The sequence below is a fragment of the Cydia strobilella genome, chromosome Z (assembly GCF_947568885.1).
Source record: "Cydia strobilella chromosome Z, ilCydStro3.1, whole genome shotgun sequence".
In the NCBI taxonomy this organism is placed as follows: domain Eukaryota; kingdom Metazoa; phylum Arthropoda; class Insecta; order Lepidoptera; family Tortricidae; genus Cydia; species Cydia strobilella.
Genome location: NC_086068.1, coordinates 60681789 through 60701647, shown reverse-complemented (window position 1 = coordinate 60701647; position 19859 = coordinate 60681789). Strand labels below are relative to the sequence as shown.

Below are 19859 nucleotides of genomic sequence, written 5' to 3'. Positions count from 1 at the left end.
TAAATAATAGTTCCTAATCTCTCCGGTGGCGCTAGTTAGGCTCTGGGACATGAGTATAACATGAACCATATAAGGCAACAAATAACCCGACCAAATTACGTAGGTTGTTTTTGGTAGTATTTCGGTGTATGGTGGCGCCGCCTAATTACTGTTTTTTGATGGACACTTTTCATACATACAGATTTGGCTCCTTTATACAGTCTCCATGATCGGAGTGATCCGACCGAACTAAACGTCGCGTCGACTCGCCGCTCGCCGAGCGCGGGCGAGCAAAGATGTCCGAACGGCTCTCGCCCAGCCGGCTAGTATGAGCAAGATAGCCGCTTATTATGCTGTTTCTCTCGGTGTACTACTGTACTAAAAGACCGAACTAGTGCAGTTGTGAGATTGTACTAGTGAACGAGCATGGCGAGCACAACTCTAGTCTGGCCCTGCGATTTGTGAATCTACATTACGTAACACACCTGTAACGGATACTGAGTACTCATCTCGATCGGGCTCCGGCGATCGATCGGGGCTTTGAAGTTTGAACTGAATGATGTTGATTTGATTTGTGATGAGGTGAGGTGATCTTACCGCCACTACGATGACTTAGGTTGACCAAGCCATCCGCGAAACTGAGATTACGAGTGATCATGCAAACATTGCAAACGGAACCGAATGCGTTGATATTTGTAGACGTGGAAAAAATATATGTAGTTTTTGACTATATTATGTGTCACTGCGCAGTTTAGGTATATTTGGCCGGCGCACCGCCCGGGAAGGTGTATGGCAGTGGGCTGCCGCTCGGCTCGCACGATAGTCGTGTCACGTGGCGCTCGCGCAAAATTGTAAATACGCAATGGCTTCGAAACCTAAATCGCGATCTAATCTGTATAAAAGATAATGTTCTGTTTACGGATGTCTGAATAAACGGAAGAACAAGGAAGCAGAATTTATTTTTTTTAAATTCCGGACTATATTGACCGACATATTCTCAAAGGAATAAGTACTTCTGTGGCATACCTCCTTCCGTGAGAATCAGACATACTATCTCCGGCTAAAAAAAATTATGTTTACAGAATCAACGTTTGTAATTCCTACATAATTATTTATCTTAAAAATAATAAATCAGTAGGTATAGGTACAAAAACTTGTCAAGTGACAACCCCGTGCCGACACTCGCAGCTCGGTAATAAAACTGCGGCGCGCAAAGAAGATTCACGGTTCGTGCGCGGTTATAAGTTTCAATTTTGCTTGCAGGCGGCGAGTGTAGGTATAATTTTATACCTAAATCTGGCTTTTGTGAGGGAGTGAATTTTCTGTACGGTAGTACTATTAGTTATTCTGTGATATTATCTTTAATATCATAGCTTCCGATACACGAATTATGACACTTCGCTCGATAGAATTAATTCCCAAAGTAACCTTTAACTCGGACTTTTAATCCAACTTTACTCGGTTATTTATTATGTGATACTATAAACAAAAACAGAAGAAAAAAAATCTTAACTTAAATAGTAATTTCATAGCCTTCGAATTTCGATATTGTAAGGTAACGTTTTTAAAATAAATAAAAATCGACAAAATCGATCAAAATTTACACTTGGCGCGCATGATCTTTCCCGTTCTTTCTTGCGATATGTGATAGTGACAGCGGCAAACCGATGGAACCTAAATCGTACTCTGGAACACCATTAGATTGAATTCTACACAATGCCACCGGACCGAAAAATAACGTTCATTTACCTCTTTCACGCCAGCGTTATGGGTTGACTCTTCACAACGCCATAAAATGCAATATAACATTTAAAACTTTCGCGTTTTTACCACATATTAAATGACATTTAAAATCGGGTCTATCGCGAATTTATTTTGTTACCGACGTTTCGACACAGGTTTCACTGATCGTGGTCGCGGCTAACTGATGTCCCAGCAAAATGTCAAAACAGAGATGCCATAAAATGCAGTCACTCGGCAATTGGCGTAATTGCGCAGATTCTGTTTTACTATATAAAATACTAAATTAAAAAAAACCGGCCAAGTGCGAGTCGGACTCGCGCACCGAGGGTTCCGTACTTTATATATATACACCGTGTTTTTTTATTATTTCCGTTAAATTCGACACGTTGCTTAGTATTTGTAAAATTCGAAAAAAAAAATATTTTTTTCTTTTTTCATACAAAATAAATGAATATTGCATTGTAAAAGGTCCTTTAGAGTTACGTAAAAGTTAGTGTGACACATAATGAAAGAAAAGTAGGTAATGTCGGAATTGTCAAAAAACTAACACCTCAGTAACCTTCTTGTAGTGAATAGCTATCAATTTATTTATTTATTTTATTTATTTAATACAATTCTGGTCAAACTGCATTACAGCAAACACCAATGCGCCGAGAAACTTAACCTAACAGAAAATTTCATTTCCAGAAAAATATAGTACAAAAGTAGGTACAAGAAAACTCAATGGAAAACTCTTTACTGACGAAACTTAAAAAATAAATAAAATTTGAAGGCAATGAAGAATCTTTTACACAGGCTCAGCAATTAAATTTATTTATTGAATATTTCAAAAACTGTAAGAGTTAAAATACTAGTTTCTTAGAGAAATTAACTTTATTTAACCTGAAGAATCTCCCCTTAAAATTAACGGAAATCAAAAATATATATTCGAGTTGATTGAATGAAAGGTAAATTGCGGTTTACGATTTATGACGTATTAAAAAAACTACTTACTAAATCTCGTTCAAACCAATTTTCGGTGGAAGTTTGCATGGTAATGTACATCATATATTTTTCTTAGTTTTACTTTTATCAAAGAGGATAAAATAAGATAGAGCGGTACTGTCATAGTAAATTTTGTAACCCCAGTAAATTCACTGCCATCTATCGACACACTTTAAAACTAAAAATGAAGATTTATAAAAATACGATAAAATGTATTTAAATATGGATAAATGATTTTTTTATTTGCATTAATTATTTTTATGATTTTGACCCATGTTCTTTCACTGATATGCGTTAAAATTGTTTAATAACAAACGAAACCGTCAACGCCCTCTATACGAGAGTAGGCCAAAGGTAGTGGCGCCATCCGATCGAGAATAAAATGTGTGACGTGATTTTCGAGGCACGTTTTTTCCTTACACTGTGTCCATCTATTACGGAGTTATATCTATCTTTGGTTTTACTATATAAAATACTAAATTCAAAATTAGAAATCCCTTCCTTACTTGAAATGGATTATCTCGGCCCCTCGTGCCCGTATACTTCAGTGTCGCAGAAAGGAATTGTTCTCTATCCCTATTAGGGTTCATCCATTAATTACGTCACAAGAATTTCGAGGTTTTTTTACCCCTCCCCTCTCCTTGTCACACTTGGTCACATTTGGCAAACCCCTCCCCCCTGGTGTGACGTCACATTTTTTCAATGAAATCGGCAAATCGAATTGTGATTAATATTTTAATAAAAATATCTTTGACAAAAGAAATATTAGTAATTTTATAACCCAAAACAGATTAGGAAAGAAAATTAAAGGATTAATAACGATTATCGTTCCAAAAACTTGTTAATTAACTGTACAGCGAATAAAATAATTTAAATAAGTTAATGGGACGTCACAATTGTGACTCCCCCTCCCCCTTGTCACAACATGTCACATTTCCTTGACCCCGCCCCCCCCCCCCTAAAAGCGTGATGTAATTAATGGATGACCCCTTAGCAGAACATGTTATGCTCGTAATATAGAATAGAATAGAATAGAATAAGATTTTATTCGCACAAACAAACATTACATAATATAAAAGAAAACATAAAATAAGATTAAAGTGCCACGAAATGGCCTCATCTCAGCATGTTGAATACAATAGAATATGTTTATTAGACGAGCATGCAAACTTTTTAATGAATGTGAAAAACTAAGACATATTTTTAATAGTAGTATCTTTCAAAAAAACCGGCCAAGTGCGAGTCGGACTCGCGTTCCAACTTCCAAGGGTTCCGTACTTTACACAATTTTTAACAATGCATTTTTTGTAGGGGTCGGATCAAAAACTTAGTAATTAAGTCCGACTCACGCTTGACTGCACATTTCTAATAGGTTTTCCTATCATCTATAGGTAAAGAACTATTTTGTGTATTTTTTTTTTAATTTTAGACCCAGTAGTTTCTGAGATAAAGGGGGGGAATGGTCATTTTTTGCCTATTTGCTTGAATAACTTCTAAACTGTTTATCCTAAAATTATTAAAAAAATATATTTGAGATACTCACAATAAGTTCTTTCATTTGATATGTAACATGATATAGTTTGAAAAACTTATTTTTTTAATTTTCTCATTTAGCCCCCAATAGTGGCCCCCCTTTTTAAAATTCATTTGTTTACGTTACATGCCCATCTTTGGGTCACCAACTTACATATGTGTACCAAATTTCAACTTAATTGGTCCAGTAGTTTCGGAGAATATAGGCTGTGACAGACGGACAGACAGACGCACGAGTGATCCTATAAGGCAGGGTTTCTTAAAGTGGGGTCCACGGGTAGCATGTTTATCAGGGGTCCGCAGTAGGTCAGTTACTTGCATACTTATTAGAAAATATTGTAGGTCAAGTTTGACGAGACCTACTTAAGTGTAATGAAACTTATAACAAAAGTAAATTTTTAAATGAAAATGTGGGTTTTTATTATTTTCCTAAAATATTTTTTGACCGGGGTCCATGGAATTGTTTAAATTGTGAAAATGGTCCGTGACTGCAAAAAGTTTAAGAAACCCTGCTATAATAAGGGTTCCCGTTTTTTCCTTTTGAGGTACGTGGCCACGCCATTGTGAATTTTTCATACATTTATAATTAATTTTAAGTTAATTTTATTATCTCATACACACCACTCGAACGCACCTATAGGCCGGTCCGCACAGTTCAAAATGTATGAGAAATCTACATTAATTCTCACATTAGAGATTTTTTGAGATGTGATTACCTATGTTACAAATAATATATTTTGAAAAAAATCTCCACAAAATATGTCAATTTGTTTTTATAAATCCAAATTATTACTAAAGTAGAGAAATAAACCAAAACATCAATCCCCACACTAGAGATTTTCTAATATGCTGTTCTCAGGCATATACTCATTAAGTATTTATATTTTCTTCCAGCTTGGCACAGAAACCTGCCCCCAATAACTTTCTTTATTAAAAATTTTTTTACATAAAAATAACAACTAATGTGTACATAAAAATTACATGTTAATTAAGCTCTTTATATTTACTATATTCTACAAAAAAATCTCTAACGTAAATGAATCCGTTTAATTACTATTAACCATTTTTGTTTCGAATTTTTTTTTTTGGTGCTTATAGAAAATGGACACTCGACTTTTGTTTCACCTTCATAAATCTCTTACTCATGTTAGTGTAATAATAAAAAAAATCTCACGTATATGTAATATTGTATGGAATACAATCATAATTATTACGACGTCCAAGCTATTTAAATTACCCACGCAGGCACTAACTGACGGGTACTGATTCACTGTAGAGAATGTTTGATCGACTTCCATATCTCCGTCTCACTTCAATGTTCGCGGTAGACGATCGGTCCGCTTGAACTGCCGAGAGTTCGCGATGCGGTCGACCGTTAATTCTCCCATGACTAACTTACCCAGTTTCATCGGTACGCGTAACGATTGTTTACGCATGTTTAATTTTGATTGCGCGCTTACTTAACACACCTCAGGCAAAGCTCCGATAAAACGCGCAATGCATACATTGCGGCATATATCTCACGTATGTCAGCTATGAGGCTATGACATAGCAATGACAGACAGTGGCAGTTAGTGCCAAATTAGAATACAGACTTTTTTGCCAACCATAAAGTTTAGTGCAAAGAGAATTTTAAACTCCTTAGTGAAAACCTCACGGTTTATGCGAAATTGAGCGTTAAGCTATGCTATGCTATGCTAATAAAGATGATGGTGTGATTTACGGAAATTAATAATAGATATAATTTATTTTATTGTATAATATAATACATTCCCGTTTCATTTACACCCAATATTATATATTTTTCCGTAATCAAATGCGTTTATAATTACTGTAACCGTCTGTGTAGTGTACCATAATATACGCGATGGTTTGTCCTCCGGGCCCAAAATCGATGATCCCCTTTGATTATTTATTTTAAATGAACGTCAAAATCCAGACAGGAAATTTGATTTTGACATTTACGGCTACTGCCGTAGCAGTCGACAGCAATGTCGCGCTTCAATATTGCTGCAGTCGACTGCATTGCTGCAGAAAACGTGAAAAAGGTCATTCAATTCAATGGGTAGTAGGGTTATGAGATGAAATGACGCAATAATGAAACTTTAGTTAATTAACAATATTATATTAAATCATTATTACATACTATTTTACTCGCAAAAAGGTTTACTACCAACATACTTCTTGGTGCCCAAATGAAATAAATAGTACATTTCGATGCTAGTGCGGAAAGTATGTCATTACTTCACGAGTACCGAGATAGGTATCTTGGCAAGACTCGGGACGAGTGAAGAATGACATTTCCGCACGTGTATCGAACGACGTTTTTAACACAGTTGCGAAAAAATAATAAAAACAACAAGTGAGGAATAAAAACAACAAGTAAGGAATAAAAACTTGGAAACTTAAAACGCCGCTTAGTAAGAAAAAACGCCTCTTTTTTGACAGGCGTTTCGGCAGCTATTTCTTTAAAGTGATATTATCCAGAATGAACAATAAATGGGCTACATTGTCCATTTTTTTATTTAGTGCAAAGTGCAAATCGCCACACTGTAATTGTAACAGGGAAAATTGTCACAAAAAATTACATAACATTTAAATTTCTTGTAAACAACTCTTTTTTTTTTGTATGAAAAGGTCTAATATTTTTTTCAAAAATGAATTCCTCGTTCCTAAATTATACGAAAATGTTATATAAGTTGCCCTAGTTGCTAAGAACAGGAAGAAATATAGCATAGATTGGACTTGGGGAGCCGACCCTTTCACCCCCCTTTTGGGGGGCGTTACGATCTCGTGGCTACCGGGCTGAATCAGTTTTATTTGCCCTAAGGAACAATCAATCGTGCCAAGCGGCATCGCCTGAGACAAAAGTGCATACTCAATGCGCTTACTTACCACTATAATTTAATAATCAAATTAATGGGCCCTGGAGAGAAATTCTCTGAAAACCTTAAGTTAGCTCATTTTACTTAAAGGAGACATTCTTTTATTTTTAAAAAGAAACTATATTGCATTCAAAGGTTTTTAATTTTTTTTTTTCAATTTTGCTTGTCTAAAAATATTCTTGAGTACTAAATATTCGATTTTATGGAAATTTTGTACGACAGACGAGTGTAAGACGTAAGACCTAATGTTTCTTGAAGAAATGTTATCATTAACATTAACTGTATCGACGTGGTATCGACTAGTAGAATAAAATAGGGAGTGTTTATTGTTTGGAATTTTTAGTCGGTTCGATTCCCAGGCGAGACAAGCGAATTTCAAAAAACCTTTGAATGCAGTTTCGTTTCTTTTTAAAAATAAAATGAGCTAACTTAAGGTTTTAAGGCACTTTCCCTTCAGGGCCCATAAAAAAATTCCACACTGTATATTCAGAGCACGTCTTATTCTCAACTGTTAGACCTTAGACTAATATAACTTGATCCCAAGTTTCCTTACAATTATACGTAATCGAGGGCCAGGTTCATACTGGTTTCATGTCGCGATGCGCTCGCTGACAAATACCAAGCGGTAAGAATTGCTGACATTTGCGTCTTTTCACTCTCACAGCTCCCGCTACTAAAAGCATCGGATGACAGGATCGTTGAAAAGGGACAAACATATCGTTTGACGTTACGTTACTCTTCTCGTGAATTGTCAAAATTTAAAATTCGAAATTAGCTTTATAATTTGTCCGGGCGGCTATTTGAAGTATAACTAAATGGACGGTCCTTACTAACCAGTAAGATTCAGATCAAGCATAATAGATAGTTGTAAGACTCCAAGGGTCTATTTATATCTGACACAGCATCCAGTATTCTAAACGTTTTGTGAATAGATATAAAAATTTGACAGCTATCGTTTTTCATATAAAGACAGACACTTAATGCATTGAACTATTGAACCTTAACGCAATGCCATAAGCCATAAGGTATAATTTCCTAATATACCTTGAGGCTAATTCGAACTTCGTTATTAAAGATGTCATTTTTTTAATTTGCGTGTGCGTTTCGCTCGTACTAGTTAAAATATGTTTTGGTGCGAGCGAGACGGTCGGGCGAATGATAACAAAATGATATATTATTGACATCTTAGATAAAGTTCGAATTGGCCTCTGTGAATGCCTGGAAATACCGCATACTTTTTAAATTTTTTATGCTGGAAATGGATTTAATTATCGAGAGAAAAATGATTATGTTATTCTTCCATAACTTGTGCAGTTACTGGCAAAAAACTAGAAATGTCCATTAATTGTGCAGAACATTATTTGCTGTTTGTTTCCAAAATCTTGCTGCTATTCTACAAATATAGTAGTGACTCGGGAGATTTTTAAACATGATCGATACAACTACTTCATAACCACCATAGTAAACTTTTCTCTCGGTGTGGGAGTTCCTCGGTCATGAAAAACTTACAAAATAATAATTTGTTTCAATAAATCTATAATTTACATTATTGTCGAGAGATATTCTGACCGTGTAGTCGTATAAGCTTCATAACCCATTCTACGAAAAATATCTTATGTGGGAATTATTGTTTAAGTAGTATAAAAGATTTAAAAAAAAGTTTTATTTCTCAGAAACGGGAACTGATATCAAGTTGTTACTTTACAGACGGGTATTCAATATGATATAGAATTCACCCATGTAGAAAAATTTGAGTGTGCATTTAATGTAACTTAAACTTTATATTGACTCCACTATTACAATAGATACGTAAGTTAAGTACCTATATTTGTAAAATGTATACTAAAAATGTAAATTAATTAGTAATAATTTAATGACATAGAAAATGACATGTGAAATACTAAATTTTATTAATAAATATCTGAATCTGAATCTGAACAAGTACTCCGTCGCTGGTGGCTGCTGGCTGCTATATGGCAAGTGGTTGCTCCCGTTTTTTTTTAACCTGGCTTGGGTTCTATTTCACTAGGTCTATTACACTTGGACAATTAGAGCGGTAGGACTGTGTGGGGGGATGGTAGCCTGGGGAAAATCCAGGACCCTTCCGGACACGAGACGGTTTTGCTACGCTGGGTCGCTCCCGCCTTGTGCTTGCCCTTTTATGACGTTGGGTTTGACAGCTTCGGATGTACGTCACGCGCAGTGTTGCCAGTATCGTCGTCGTGGTGTTGCCAAAATGCCGCGGCGACAACGGAATGTATCACGAAACTCAAGCCAGCGGAAATTGGCACCGTCTAATGGGGTTGACCGGTCGAAATAATTAGCAGATGGCGCCAGCATAGCTTGCCCTGTCTAATTCTAGAATTGCGTCAAATTTTTGTTTTTTTTAATGCCCTGGATGCCAGCCCTTTAAGCCAAATCTCATTGAAAAAGGGGCAAGCTATGATGGCGCCATCTCTGCAAACCCTTCACAGTTGCCAACCCCATTTAGAAATTTGTATTTGTGGCAAATTTAAAGCCTTGATCCTGTAGATCGTGAGTATATTGAGCAGGCACAGGAACAACGACCGAATTGAGTCGTTCCATTTGCCTTTGCAATGTTTTGATAATATTTTGCTCAATCGTCTCGCGTTCATCCCGAGTAGCATTTATACGTCATTATGACGTCAGCGACGTCATTATGACGTAATAATGCCGTCATTATGACGTCAATGACGTCATTTTGCTACCTGGGATCAAGCTCAGCCGATAATTGGTCAGCATTCAGGACCTAAATCTTATTTTGCAATGTGTCGAACTTGGATGACAAACCCTCAAGCTTGCTAAGCTTAAGACAGCTCAGCTAATTAAATATTAGAAATATCCGCCTTTGTACACAACGTATTTATATAAATTTTAAATTTAGTAATTTGTCCTTTAATTGAACTTCGCGAAACAGTTAACTCTTTCAAGCGTTTTGCGGCCAAAGCCTTTTTATTTGTTTCTCATCCTCGCTCGACATTAAATTGTTATTAATTAGTTTTATGTAAACAAAACTGATATGTAAAAAAGATTTATCTTACTCTCCTCGATACGGTGTACTTGCCGCTTGTAGTCCGGCTGGGCGCAGCTGACTGGTAGCTACTTGATATTTTAACTGGACTTGCTACGCTGAACGCCGTGACGATCCTGGAATAGTCGGCGAAATACTTTAAATCTTTAAATACAATGAAATGTGACGTTTTCAACCAAAAGTTACCACATTGTCGCTTGTCGATAAAGTTGATTTTAAATTAAAGCTATATGGAAATAGCGCCTTATTGACAACCGACAATAAGTACCCTTTTGATTGAGAATGGCAAAAATTATTGTTAAATGAGGTCAAAACGAGGGCCAATTGAAAAGATGAAACCAATTTGTAATGGTAAAATTGTTTTAGAAATAGAAATACATTATTTGGTGTAAAATATCTTATTCTAATATATTTTAACACCAAAATGGATGCCACTCGGGCAACGAGGGGACACGTGGTTTTAGGTTGTTACGTTAAATTTTAGCAATAATTTACGTTAATTTGTCTCGAAAGGAGTTTATTTTTAATGAAATATATAAATAATTGATATAATGAAGCTAATTAAGCATGGGCCACCGCCCACCATATAGATATTGTAATTGAAATATTAGGTTAAAAGTACATAACCAAAGAATGTAACAAAATAAAAAGTGATTTATTTTGACGATATTTTTGTGTATTTGCGTATGTGGAAGTATAATATGCCTCTTTTAGAGTATCTCAAAGTAAATTGTTTACAATTTTGACTATTAGATGAAATATTCGGGGCTTATGAAGGACAAATTAAGGACACTTAGCTCTGGTAATTGCTTCGACGCGCAGGGTGAACTTTCTACGTAGCACTGCACTACACTGCACAATCCAGCCAAGATTTAATCTTCAGTCTTCTTCCAGGAACAGGAATGTTCTAGATGTTGCATACGCGCCCATGCTGCACACGCGCCTTTGTACTATCGTATTTTCTTGATATTTCTTGATTTTCTTAGACTCCCAACCTGGATCAACAATTAATGTATCGTTGTGTACATTACGGGGCCTTAATATACTCGTTAAGACCCAAAATTATGTTTTTAAACTATTTATTTGAGCATGAACGTCTTACATGGTCATGAGCAAAACGTGGAAAGGGAAGGTAGGTATGTAAAATTATTAATGGCGGATGGCGGTGCTGTAAGCGCCTATCGAACATGGCTACTGTTCTATAAACTACAATAACATCCTGTAACTAAAATTAAGTATTCTTGCAAATTAATGAAATTGATTGATTGATTGATTAATTGAACGAATCTTCAATCGTTATCACACCAATCGTAGTCTAGTTTCAGGAGTAAACATTTTCCATAATGTCATTATCCAGAGAGAAAAATATGGACTACGTTAGTATGGAGAAGCGGCCGCCCCATTTCCTCTTAATAATGGCCACGAAGGTGGGTACCTACTTAAAAAAACCGGCCAAGTGCGAGTCGGACTCGCGCCCGAAGGGTTCCGTACCATTACGGAAAAAACAGCAAAAAAAATCACGTTTGTTGTATGGGAGCCCCATTTAAATATTTATTATTCTGTTTAGTATTTGTTGTTATGGCGGCAACAGAAATACATCATCTGTGAAAATTTCAACTGTCTAGCTATCACGGTTCATGAGATACAGCCTGGTGACAGACAGACAGACAGACGGACAGACGGACAGACGGACGGACTGACGGACTGACGGACTGACGGGCAGACGGACAGACGGACAGCGGAGTCTTAGTAATAGGGTCCCGTTTTTACCCTTTGGTTTGGGTACGGAACCCTAAAAACATTTTCCTCTGTCGTTTGCGCAGTAAATGTAAAGAAAAACATCGTGAGGAAAACGGACTAATCCCAACAAGGCCTAGTTCCCCTCAGGGTTGGAAGGTCAGATGGCAGTCGCTTTCGTAAAAATTAGTGCCTACGCTAATTCTTGGGATTAGTTGCCAAGCGGACCCCAGGCAACTTCGGAATTTACCCATTCTAATAAAAAACCGGCCAAGTGCGAGTCGGACTCGCGCACGAAGGGTTCCGTACCATTACGGAAAAAAAAACAGCAAAAAATCACGTTTGTTGTATGGGAGCCCCATTTAAATATTTATATTATTCTGTTTTAGTATTTGTTGTTATAGCGGCAACAGAAATAAATCATCTGTGAAAATTTCTACTGTCTAGCTATCACGGTTCATGAGATACAGCCTGGTGACAGACAGACAGACAGACGGACAAACGGACAGACGGACAGACGGACGGACTGACGGACTGACGGACTGACGGACAGACGGACAGACGGACAGCGGAGTCTTAGTAATAGGGTCCCGTTTTTACCCTTTGGTTTGGGTACGGAACCCTAAAAACATTTTCCTCTGTCGTTTGCGCAGTAAATGTAAAGAAAAACATCGTGAGGAAAACGGACTAATCCCAACAAGGCCTAGTTCCCCTCAGGGTTGGAAGGTCAGATGGCAGTCGCTTTCGTAAAAATTAGTGCCTACGCTAATTCTTGGGATTAGTTGCCAAGCGGACCCCAGGCAACTTCGGAATTTACCCATTCTAATAAAAAACCGGCCAAGTGCGAGTCGGACTCGCGCACGAAGGGTTCCGTACCATTACGGAAAAAAAACAGCAAAAAAAATCACGTTTGTTGTATGGGAGCCCCATTTAAATATTTATATTATTCTGTTTTAGTATTTGTTGTTATAGCGGCAACAGAAATAAATCATCTGTGAAAATGTCTACTGTCTAGCTATCACGGTTCATGAGATACAGCCTGGTGACAGACAGACAGACAGACGGACAAACGGACAGACGGACAGACGGACGGACTGACGGACTGACGGACTGACGGATAGACGGACAGACGGACAGCGGAGTCTTAGTAATAGGGTCCCGTTTTTACCCTTTGGGTACGGAACCCTAAAAACATTTTCCTCTGTCGTTTGCGCAGTAAATGTGAAGAAAAACATCGTGAGGAAACCGGACTAATCCCAACAAGGCCTAGTTCCCCTCAGGGTTGGAAGGTCAGATTGGCAGTCGCTTTCGTAAAAACTAGTGCCTACGCCAATTCTTGAGATTAGTTGCCAAGCGGACCCCAGGCAACTCCGGAGTATACCCATTCTAATAAAAAAACCGGCCAAGTGCGAGTCGGACTCGCGCACGAAGGGTTCCGTAACATTACGGAAAAAAAAACAGCAAAAAAAATCACGTTTGTTGTATGGGAGCCCCATTTAAATATTTATATTATTCTGTTTTCAGTATTTGTTGTTATAGCGGCAACAGAAATACATCGTCTGTGAAAATTTCAACTGTCTAGCTATCACGGTTCATGAGGTACAGCCTGGTGACAGACAGACAGACAGACGGACAGACGGACAGCGGAGTCTTAGTAATAGGGTCCCGTTTTTACCCTTTGAGAACCTCCGTTTTTTCGTCGGTTAACATTAACAATAGGTTGAAAGTTGGCCATATCAGCAACTCCCGACAGGTCACTTCCTTGTTGTTATAGTTTTAATTCAATTTCAATACGTTTGATTTACAATCCGGGGTGGTTCGCGTGCGGCCCGCAACATCTGGCAGGAGCTCCCAAGGCGAGGCCAGTAAATACTGTGTATTGTATAGATGTAATCTGAAGCTAAGCTAAGTATAAGCTTGAAACGAGAACTTGTATTCGAGCCGATTTTTATAATATCGCTTATTTTTTGTCAGATTTAGATAAAATTTTGGTGTTGGTTCTTTATTCTGTAACTACAATATAGTGGTAATTATTACTCGATGTAGAACAAGAAGGGACGCAAGGCGTTTTTGACACACCAGAAATATTTATTGTTACGATTTAACGATTCGAGTACATGAGCACTAGACCGCGGGTCAGGTACAGATTTCCATGACCAATCGCCGGCGAAAACTTGTATAGTGGTTAACGGCTATGTATGAACCCTCGTGAACGTCAGCTGCCGCTCCGTTGGTGGGTTGAGGAATGGCAGCAAATAAAGTCTATAAAAAAAAATAGTCATCGCCTCCCGCTTGATACTTTGTCAGATGATAGTTTAGATGCTATTGTGAATAAACAAAATCGTCAGCGGATTGTATCGCTGTGGAAAGTCCGTCAGCTGGTCACATTAACACGTAAAAAAGAAAATTCTTTTCAGTCATCGGCGTCATCGCCTCCCGTTTGATACTTTGTCAGATGATAGTTTAGATGCTATTGTTAATAAAACAAATCGTCAGCCGGTTGTATCGCGGTGGAAAGACCGTGTTACGCGTTTCGGTGGCTGCCATTCCTCAACCCACCAACGGAGCGGTAGCTGACGTTTACGAGGGTTCATCATACATAGCCGTTAACCGCTATACGAGTTTTCGCCTGACTGACGAAATTTGCGCCTGGCTCGCGGTCTGCACGATCGATCATGAACTTATAAAATTGTTCTAAAGTGGGTACATCACCATATTATTTCGTTATTCTTTCCATTTTAGCAACGTATTGGTATCTAACTTAGAGGATAACATGAACGTGATCAATACGTCCCACTTGTCTGTGGATGGCCTAGGCTGGTTAAGGGTCTCCAGCAAGCTCGGTTCTCCATACAAACGTAGTTCCGCTCTCATTTTAAACGACTAGCTTAGGTCTGTTTTTTTATTCCGTAGACTAAAATGACGATTTCTTTGTACCACATGAAATGTCATTGTAGTCTACGGAATAAAATAAAAAACCGGCCAAGTGCGAGTCGGACTCGCGCATTGAGGGTTCCGTACTTTTTAGTATTTGTTGTTATAGCGGCAACGGAAATACATCATCTGTGAAAATTTCAACTGTCTAGCTATCACGGTTCATGAGATGACTGGTGACAGACAGACGGACGGACAGACGGACATCGAAGTCTTAGTAATAGGGTCCCGTTTTTACCCTTTGGGTACGGAACCCTAAAAACAATATAGATTGCTCTGAAACTTTGCCTGTAAGCACCTGTCGAGAGTCACGCGCAAAGTTCACACACTTATCGCCACTGTCTTTTTGGTATAGGCTCCAAAGCCTGTACATAGACTGACCACGCTGACTTAGCACAAGCTATGGCTGTGTTGCTTAAAAAATGTAAAGTAACAGCTAATAAATACATTTTAATACGAACACTGGTTTTACTTCCATAGAAAATTTGCTTAAAACATGCTGAGCACTACTTTTTATTCTATTAATAAATATTAGCAGCTTCCATTGAGTTGTATAAAACTAGACATATATTGACCGGGATATGTATGATTACCTTTTGTATTGTTTTTGAGCTCCCGATATTTCGACGCAGTTACATGCATCATGTTCACGGGTGCGGGTGAAGATGCATGTAACTGCGTCGAAATATCGGGAGCTCAAAAACAATACAAAAGTCAATATAAGTCTAGTGAAACTAACCGTGAATCATTCAAAACTTATATAAAACTAGCTTTTGCCCGCGACTTCGTCTGCGTAGACTTAGTAATTTGGGTAGCATATTTTTTATCCAATCAGCTTTTTATCGATTTCCCATACAAACTTCCACCCCCTTAAAGGATGATTTCTGGGGTAAAAACCGGCCAAGTGCGAGTCGGACTCGCGCACCGAGGGTTCCGTACTTTTTTGTATTTGTTGTTATAGCGGCATCAGAAATACATCATCTGTGAAAATTTCAACTGTCTAGCTATCACAGTTCATTAGATACAGCCTGGTGACGGACAGACGGACAGACGGACAGCGGAGTCTTATAGTAATAGGGTCCCGTTTTTACCCTTTGGGTACGGAACCCTAAAAACTATCCTATGTCCTTCCCCGGGACAAACTTCTATACCAAATTTCAACTAAATCGGTGTAACAGACAGACAGACATACTTTCGCATTTATGCATCCAGATTTTGAATAAAACTTTAACGCACACACTTAGCCTAGATCGAAAGAATACTTTTAAATCGAAAGAATAATTTTGAAGAATAATAAAACCCCAAAAAAAAATACTGATACAAAAAGTTTTTATAATATTAAATTCGCTCGTTTCGTGGCCCAACGTAGCGCCTCCTCAGCGTATCCGTTGTGACTTGTTGTTATTGGAAACAGGAGCCGACAGTGTGCCGACACGAATACCAATCAGCGTCCGCGTTAGTGTCAGCAGTCAGCACTGCTCTGTTGCTGTTGACAAGTCGAATATGAGCTAAGCCGAGTCGCGGGTTTTGGAAAATGCATTTGATGCACTTTTTAGTGCTCCAGTTGTTTGTTATTAATTATCATTATTATGAGTCTATAATATCCCACTGCTGAGCAAAGGCCTCCCCTACTTGTTCCAGTCTTCCCGATCCTGTGCAGTCTGTCAATTCCTTTAAAAAGGAGTCTTAACTCGTCTCGCCATCGCCGAAATGGTCTGCCAAATCCTCGTTTTGAGCTGGGCTGCCACTGTGGCGATTTTGGCCCACAGCTCGCACGGCATTCGGCAGACATGACCAACCCAGTCCCACTATGGCCTTTTTTTTGTTATTAATAATTATATGTTTTTACATACGTTCGCTGGTCACTTATATTATAGCATAATCGAATTAAGTCTAACCTCGAAATCCTTCCAAAGATATGAAATTTGGTATGTATGTTAATTAAAGGTCTCTTTTTCATGTCCACACTATTTGACATTTGGGGACCTCGAGGAATCGCAGCCATCTTGGAAAATGTGTACCATCCTGGAGAAATTTGCGTTTTACTCTAAATATTCGTTCTCTATTAAAATATGGTGTAAGGCAACATTAAAGCTTATTAAATTCTACACAAAAAAGTCCTAGATATCTTTGCGGGAAAAATACATGTTGTTATAGAAAATAATAGCTAAATCCAGATTTAGCGCTTATACCCTCTCAGGGGATATTCTCTTAATATGAAACTTGGGGAATATGAATTCCACTTTTGTCTATACATTTGTACACGTTCTACCCCAATATCAACATTTTACTCGACTGCGACTTAAACAGAAAGTAGGGTCATGGGTTTAAATACTGAAAATCAGTACACCCTGTAGCTCAGGATACTGAACGGATTTTTTAAAGTGACATATCGGTATATTCCTCTTTGTCTTCACAACCTGTTTACACTTGTTTTATTAAAGAAAAATCAATACAGCCGCCCTGAGAAGACGCCGAATATTAAATCATATTTCACTTCTAGCGCCTAAACTTTTGAGTGGATTTCAATAAAATAGACATCAGTAGATCCATAATTGGTACACGAGTGCTATGCAATACAAATTTACTAAAATACATGGAGGAAAAATGTTTAGGACTTAAAAATGTGACTGCAAAAACAGATTTTAGGCCTTAAATGGGATTTAAACAATAGTGACAGTAATGAAATTTGACACCTACAATTTCAGGGATCCCTGTTTGCGTATCATAAAATTGGAGCTTCGGGGACCACGGGGATCAAACGCCATCTTGAAAAGTATGTCTTTTTTGGTTTTTCTGTTTTTCTCGGAATATCTGGGTTTAATGTGAATGTGTGGTACACATATTCCAAGGTCCCCAAATGTCAAATAGTGTGGACATGAAAAAGAGACCTTTAATTAACATACATACCAAATTTCATATCTTTGGAAGGATTTCGAGGTTAGACTTAATTCGATTGTGCTATTAATGAATGTCGTTAAAAAATTTAAAATACACCATTAAGCCTTCGGCAAGCACTGTTCTCCATACAAACGTAGTTCCGCTCTCATTTTAAAACGACTAGCTACATTGCTCTGAAACTTTGGACTTACAATAGGTAAGGTATATGTCTGTAATTAGTGTATGTAGCTTCAGATACCATAGTTAAAAAAAAATACAGCGAATATAAGTTTTTCATACAAAACTTGCTTTTGCTCTAGTTCGTTTGTTTTATAAACTGGAGCTATATAAACTAATTACAGACTTACATATACCTCATATCATTGTGTGCAAAGTTTCATTACAATCCAACGCGTAGTTTTAAAATGAGATCGGAACTCCGTTTGTATGAGAAGGTGCAATTCGACAGAGCTCTTTTAAGTAAGCAGCAATAAAAATTGTTTGTGTTTATTATTTGACATGGACATTAGACCAGCGAATGAATGCTTCGCGGCAAGGGCCTCTTTGATAGAGAAAGATAGTCTTATTGCGATTCCTATAAGAGGAAAGAGAACATAGTGCCATTTGTCCTTATCACCGACCGGGTGGCATCATAGGTAGGCGATGGCGAAATACCAAAATTTATAAGTGAGAAAAAATCCTATGCTGCCCAAATTTTATATGAATATTCTTCCTCTTACCCCCGGTCGCTCGGTGGCGCGTCTAACTACTTGTATATACTATGTGCTCCGCGGCTACTTTTTCGATGCGATTATATATTTTATTATGATGATAAATGATAATGTTTAACCATATGATAATTTGGAATCGTGGCTACTCACAAAAACCTTTTATCAAAGATAGATATAACTCCGTAATAGATGGATACAGTCTAAGGAAAAAACGTGCCTCGAAAATCAAGAAAATTTGATTCTCGTTCAGAGGGCGCTACTAGTTTTGGCCTACAGTCGAATAGATGGCGTTGACGGTTTCGTTTGTTATTTAACAATTTTAACGCATATCAGTGAAAGTACATGGGTCAAAATCATAAAAATAATTAATGCGAATAAAAAAAATCATTTATCTATATTTAAATACATTCTATCGTATTTTTATAAATCTTCATTTTTAGTTTTAAAGTGTGTCGACAGATGGCAGTGAATTTACTGGGGTTACAAAATTTACTATGACAGTACCGATCTAGAAGTTACTCTATGCTTTTATATATACTTTTAACGAAATCATGGAATTGCCACTATGTAATAATTTTATTTTTTATTCAGAAAAACTGGCATTACTATGTTGTGTATATTTCGTACTTATGTACTCTGTAATGTGGAATTTGTATGTTTATTGTACAAAATTGTATTTGACGTGTATGTTACCAATAAAGATTATCTTATCTTATCTTATCTTAACCATCGTGCATCTTGTTTCAGGGCAAATGTTCCTGATGAACCGTTTCTTCGATGGCGAGTTCATGGCGTTCGGCCTCAACGTCATCGAGTACATGGAGTCCGACCAGGAGGACCGAGTGGACCCCATGATCTATGTGTTCCCGAGGTAAGGTCAACTTTGAGTACTAGCTTTGTATTGTATTGTATTTATTTATTGCATTTCACATGTACATTACAGGTTTTACTAGTACTTAAGAGTATAGGTAGGTACACAAATGACACATGAAACCCTGATGGGTGCAGCAATGTAGGTAGATAGATAAACAATATTAATAGTTTCATACAATTAGGTACATTGTTATTTTCGCACCGAGACACAGGTACACAAACAAATATGAGCAGATAAACAAAAACAATTCAATAAACTTAAGACTAAACTTAAGCCTAGTCAAAAAGTCCCCCACGAGTTGTCCCCGGCGCAAAGGTGCCCATCACACTAGCCGCGTTACCGCGTTGAATTGCGATGGACAACCTTTGCAGCAGATAAACTGAATGAGCTATATTTAGTATTTACTTACAAGTAGGTATTAAATTTAGAGTTGAAAATATACCTCTTGTATGTGTTTAAAACTTGCCCGCTACTTCGTCATATCATATCATATCATCATTTATTCAGTAATAGTCATACATTGTCAT

General features: G+C 37.5%; 1 protein-coding gene and 1 long non-coding RNA gene across 5 annotated transcripts in view; one reads left to right on the top strand and one right to left on the bottom strand.

The window, feature by feature from the left end:
- Positions 1-19859, top strand: part of LOC134754730 (innexin shaking-B-like) — a 166007-nt gene that overhangs the window by 143538 nt on the left and 2610 nt on the right. For all 4 annotated transcript variants that reach the window (XM_063691074.1, XM_063691073.1, XM_063691070.1 and 1 more), the window contains one exon: positions 19206-19329. In XM_063691074.1, coding sequence (XP_063547144.1) covers positions 19206-19329 — 124 coding nt within the window. The remainder of the gene's footprint in view (positions 1-19205; positions 19330-19859) is intronic.
- On the bottom strand, positions 1946-3724 carry LOC134754744 (uncharacterized). The gene is made up of 3 exons (XR_010128972.1): positions 3694-3724; positions 3183-3282; positions 1946-2000 (listed from the first exon to the last, which is right to left on the bottom strand). It is a non-coding gene; the product is annotated as an uncharacterized LOC134754744 (long non-coding RNA).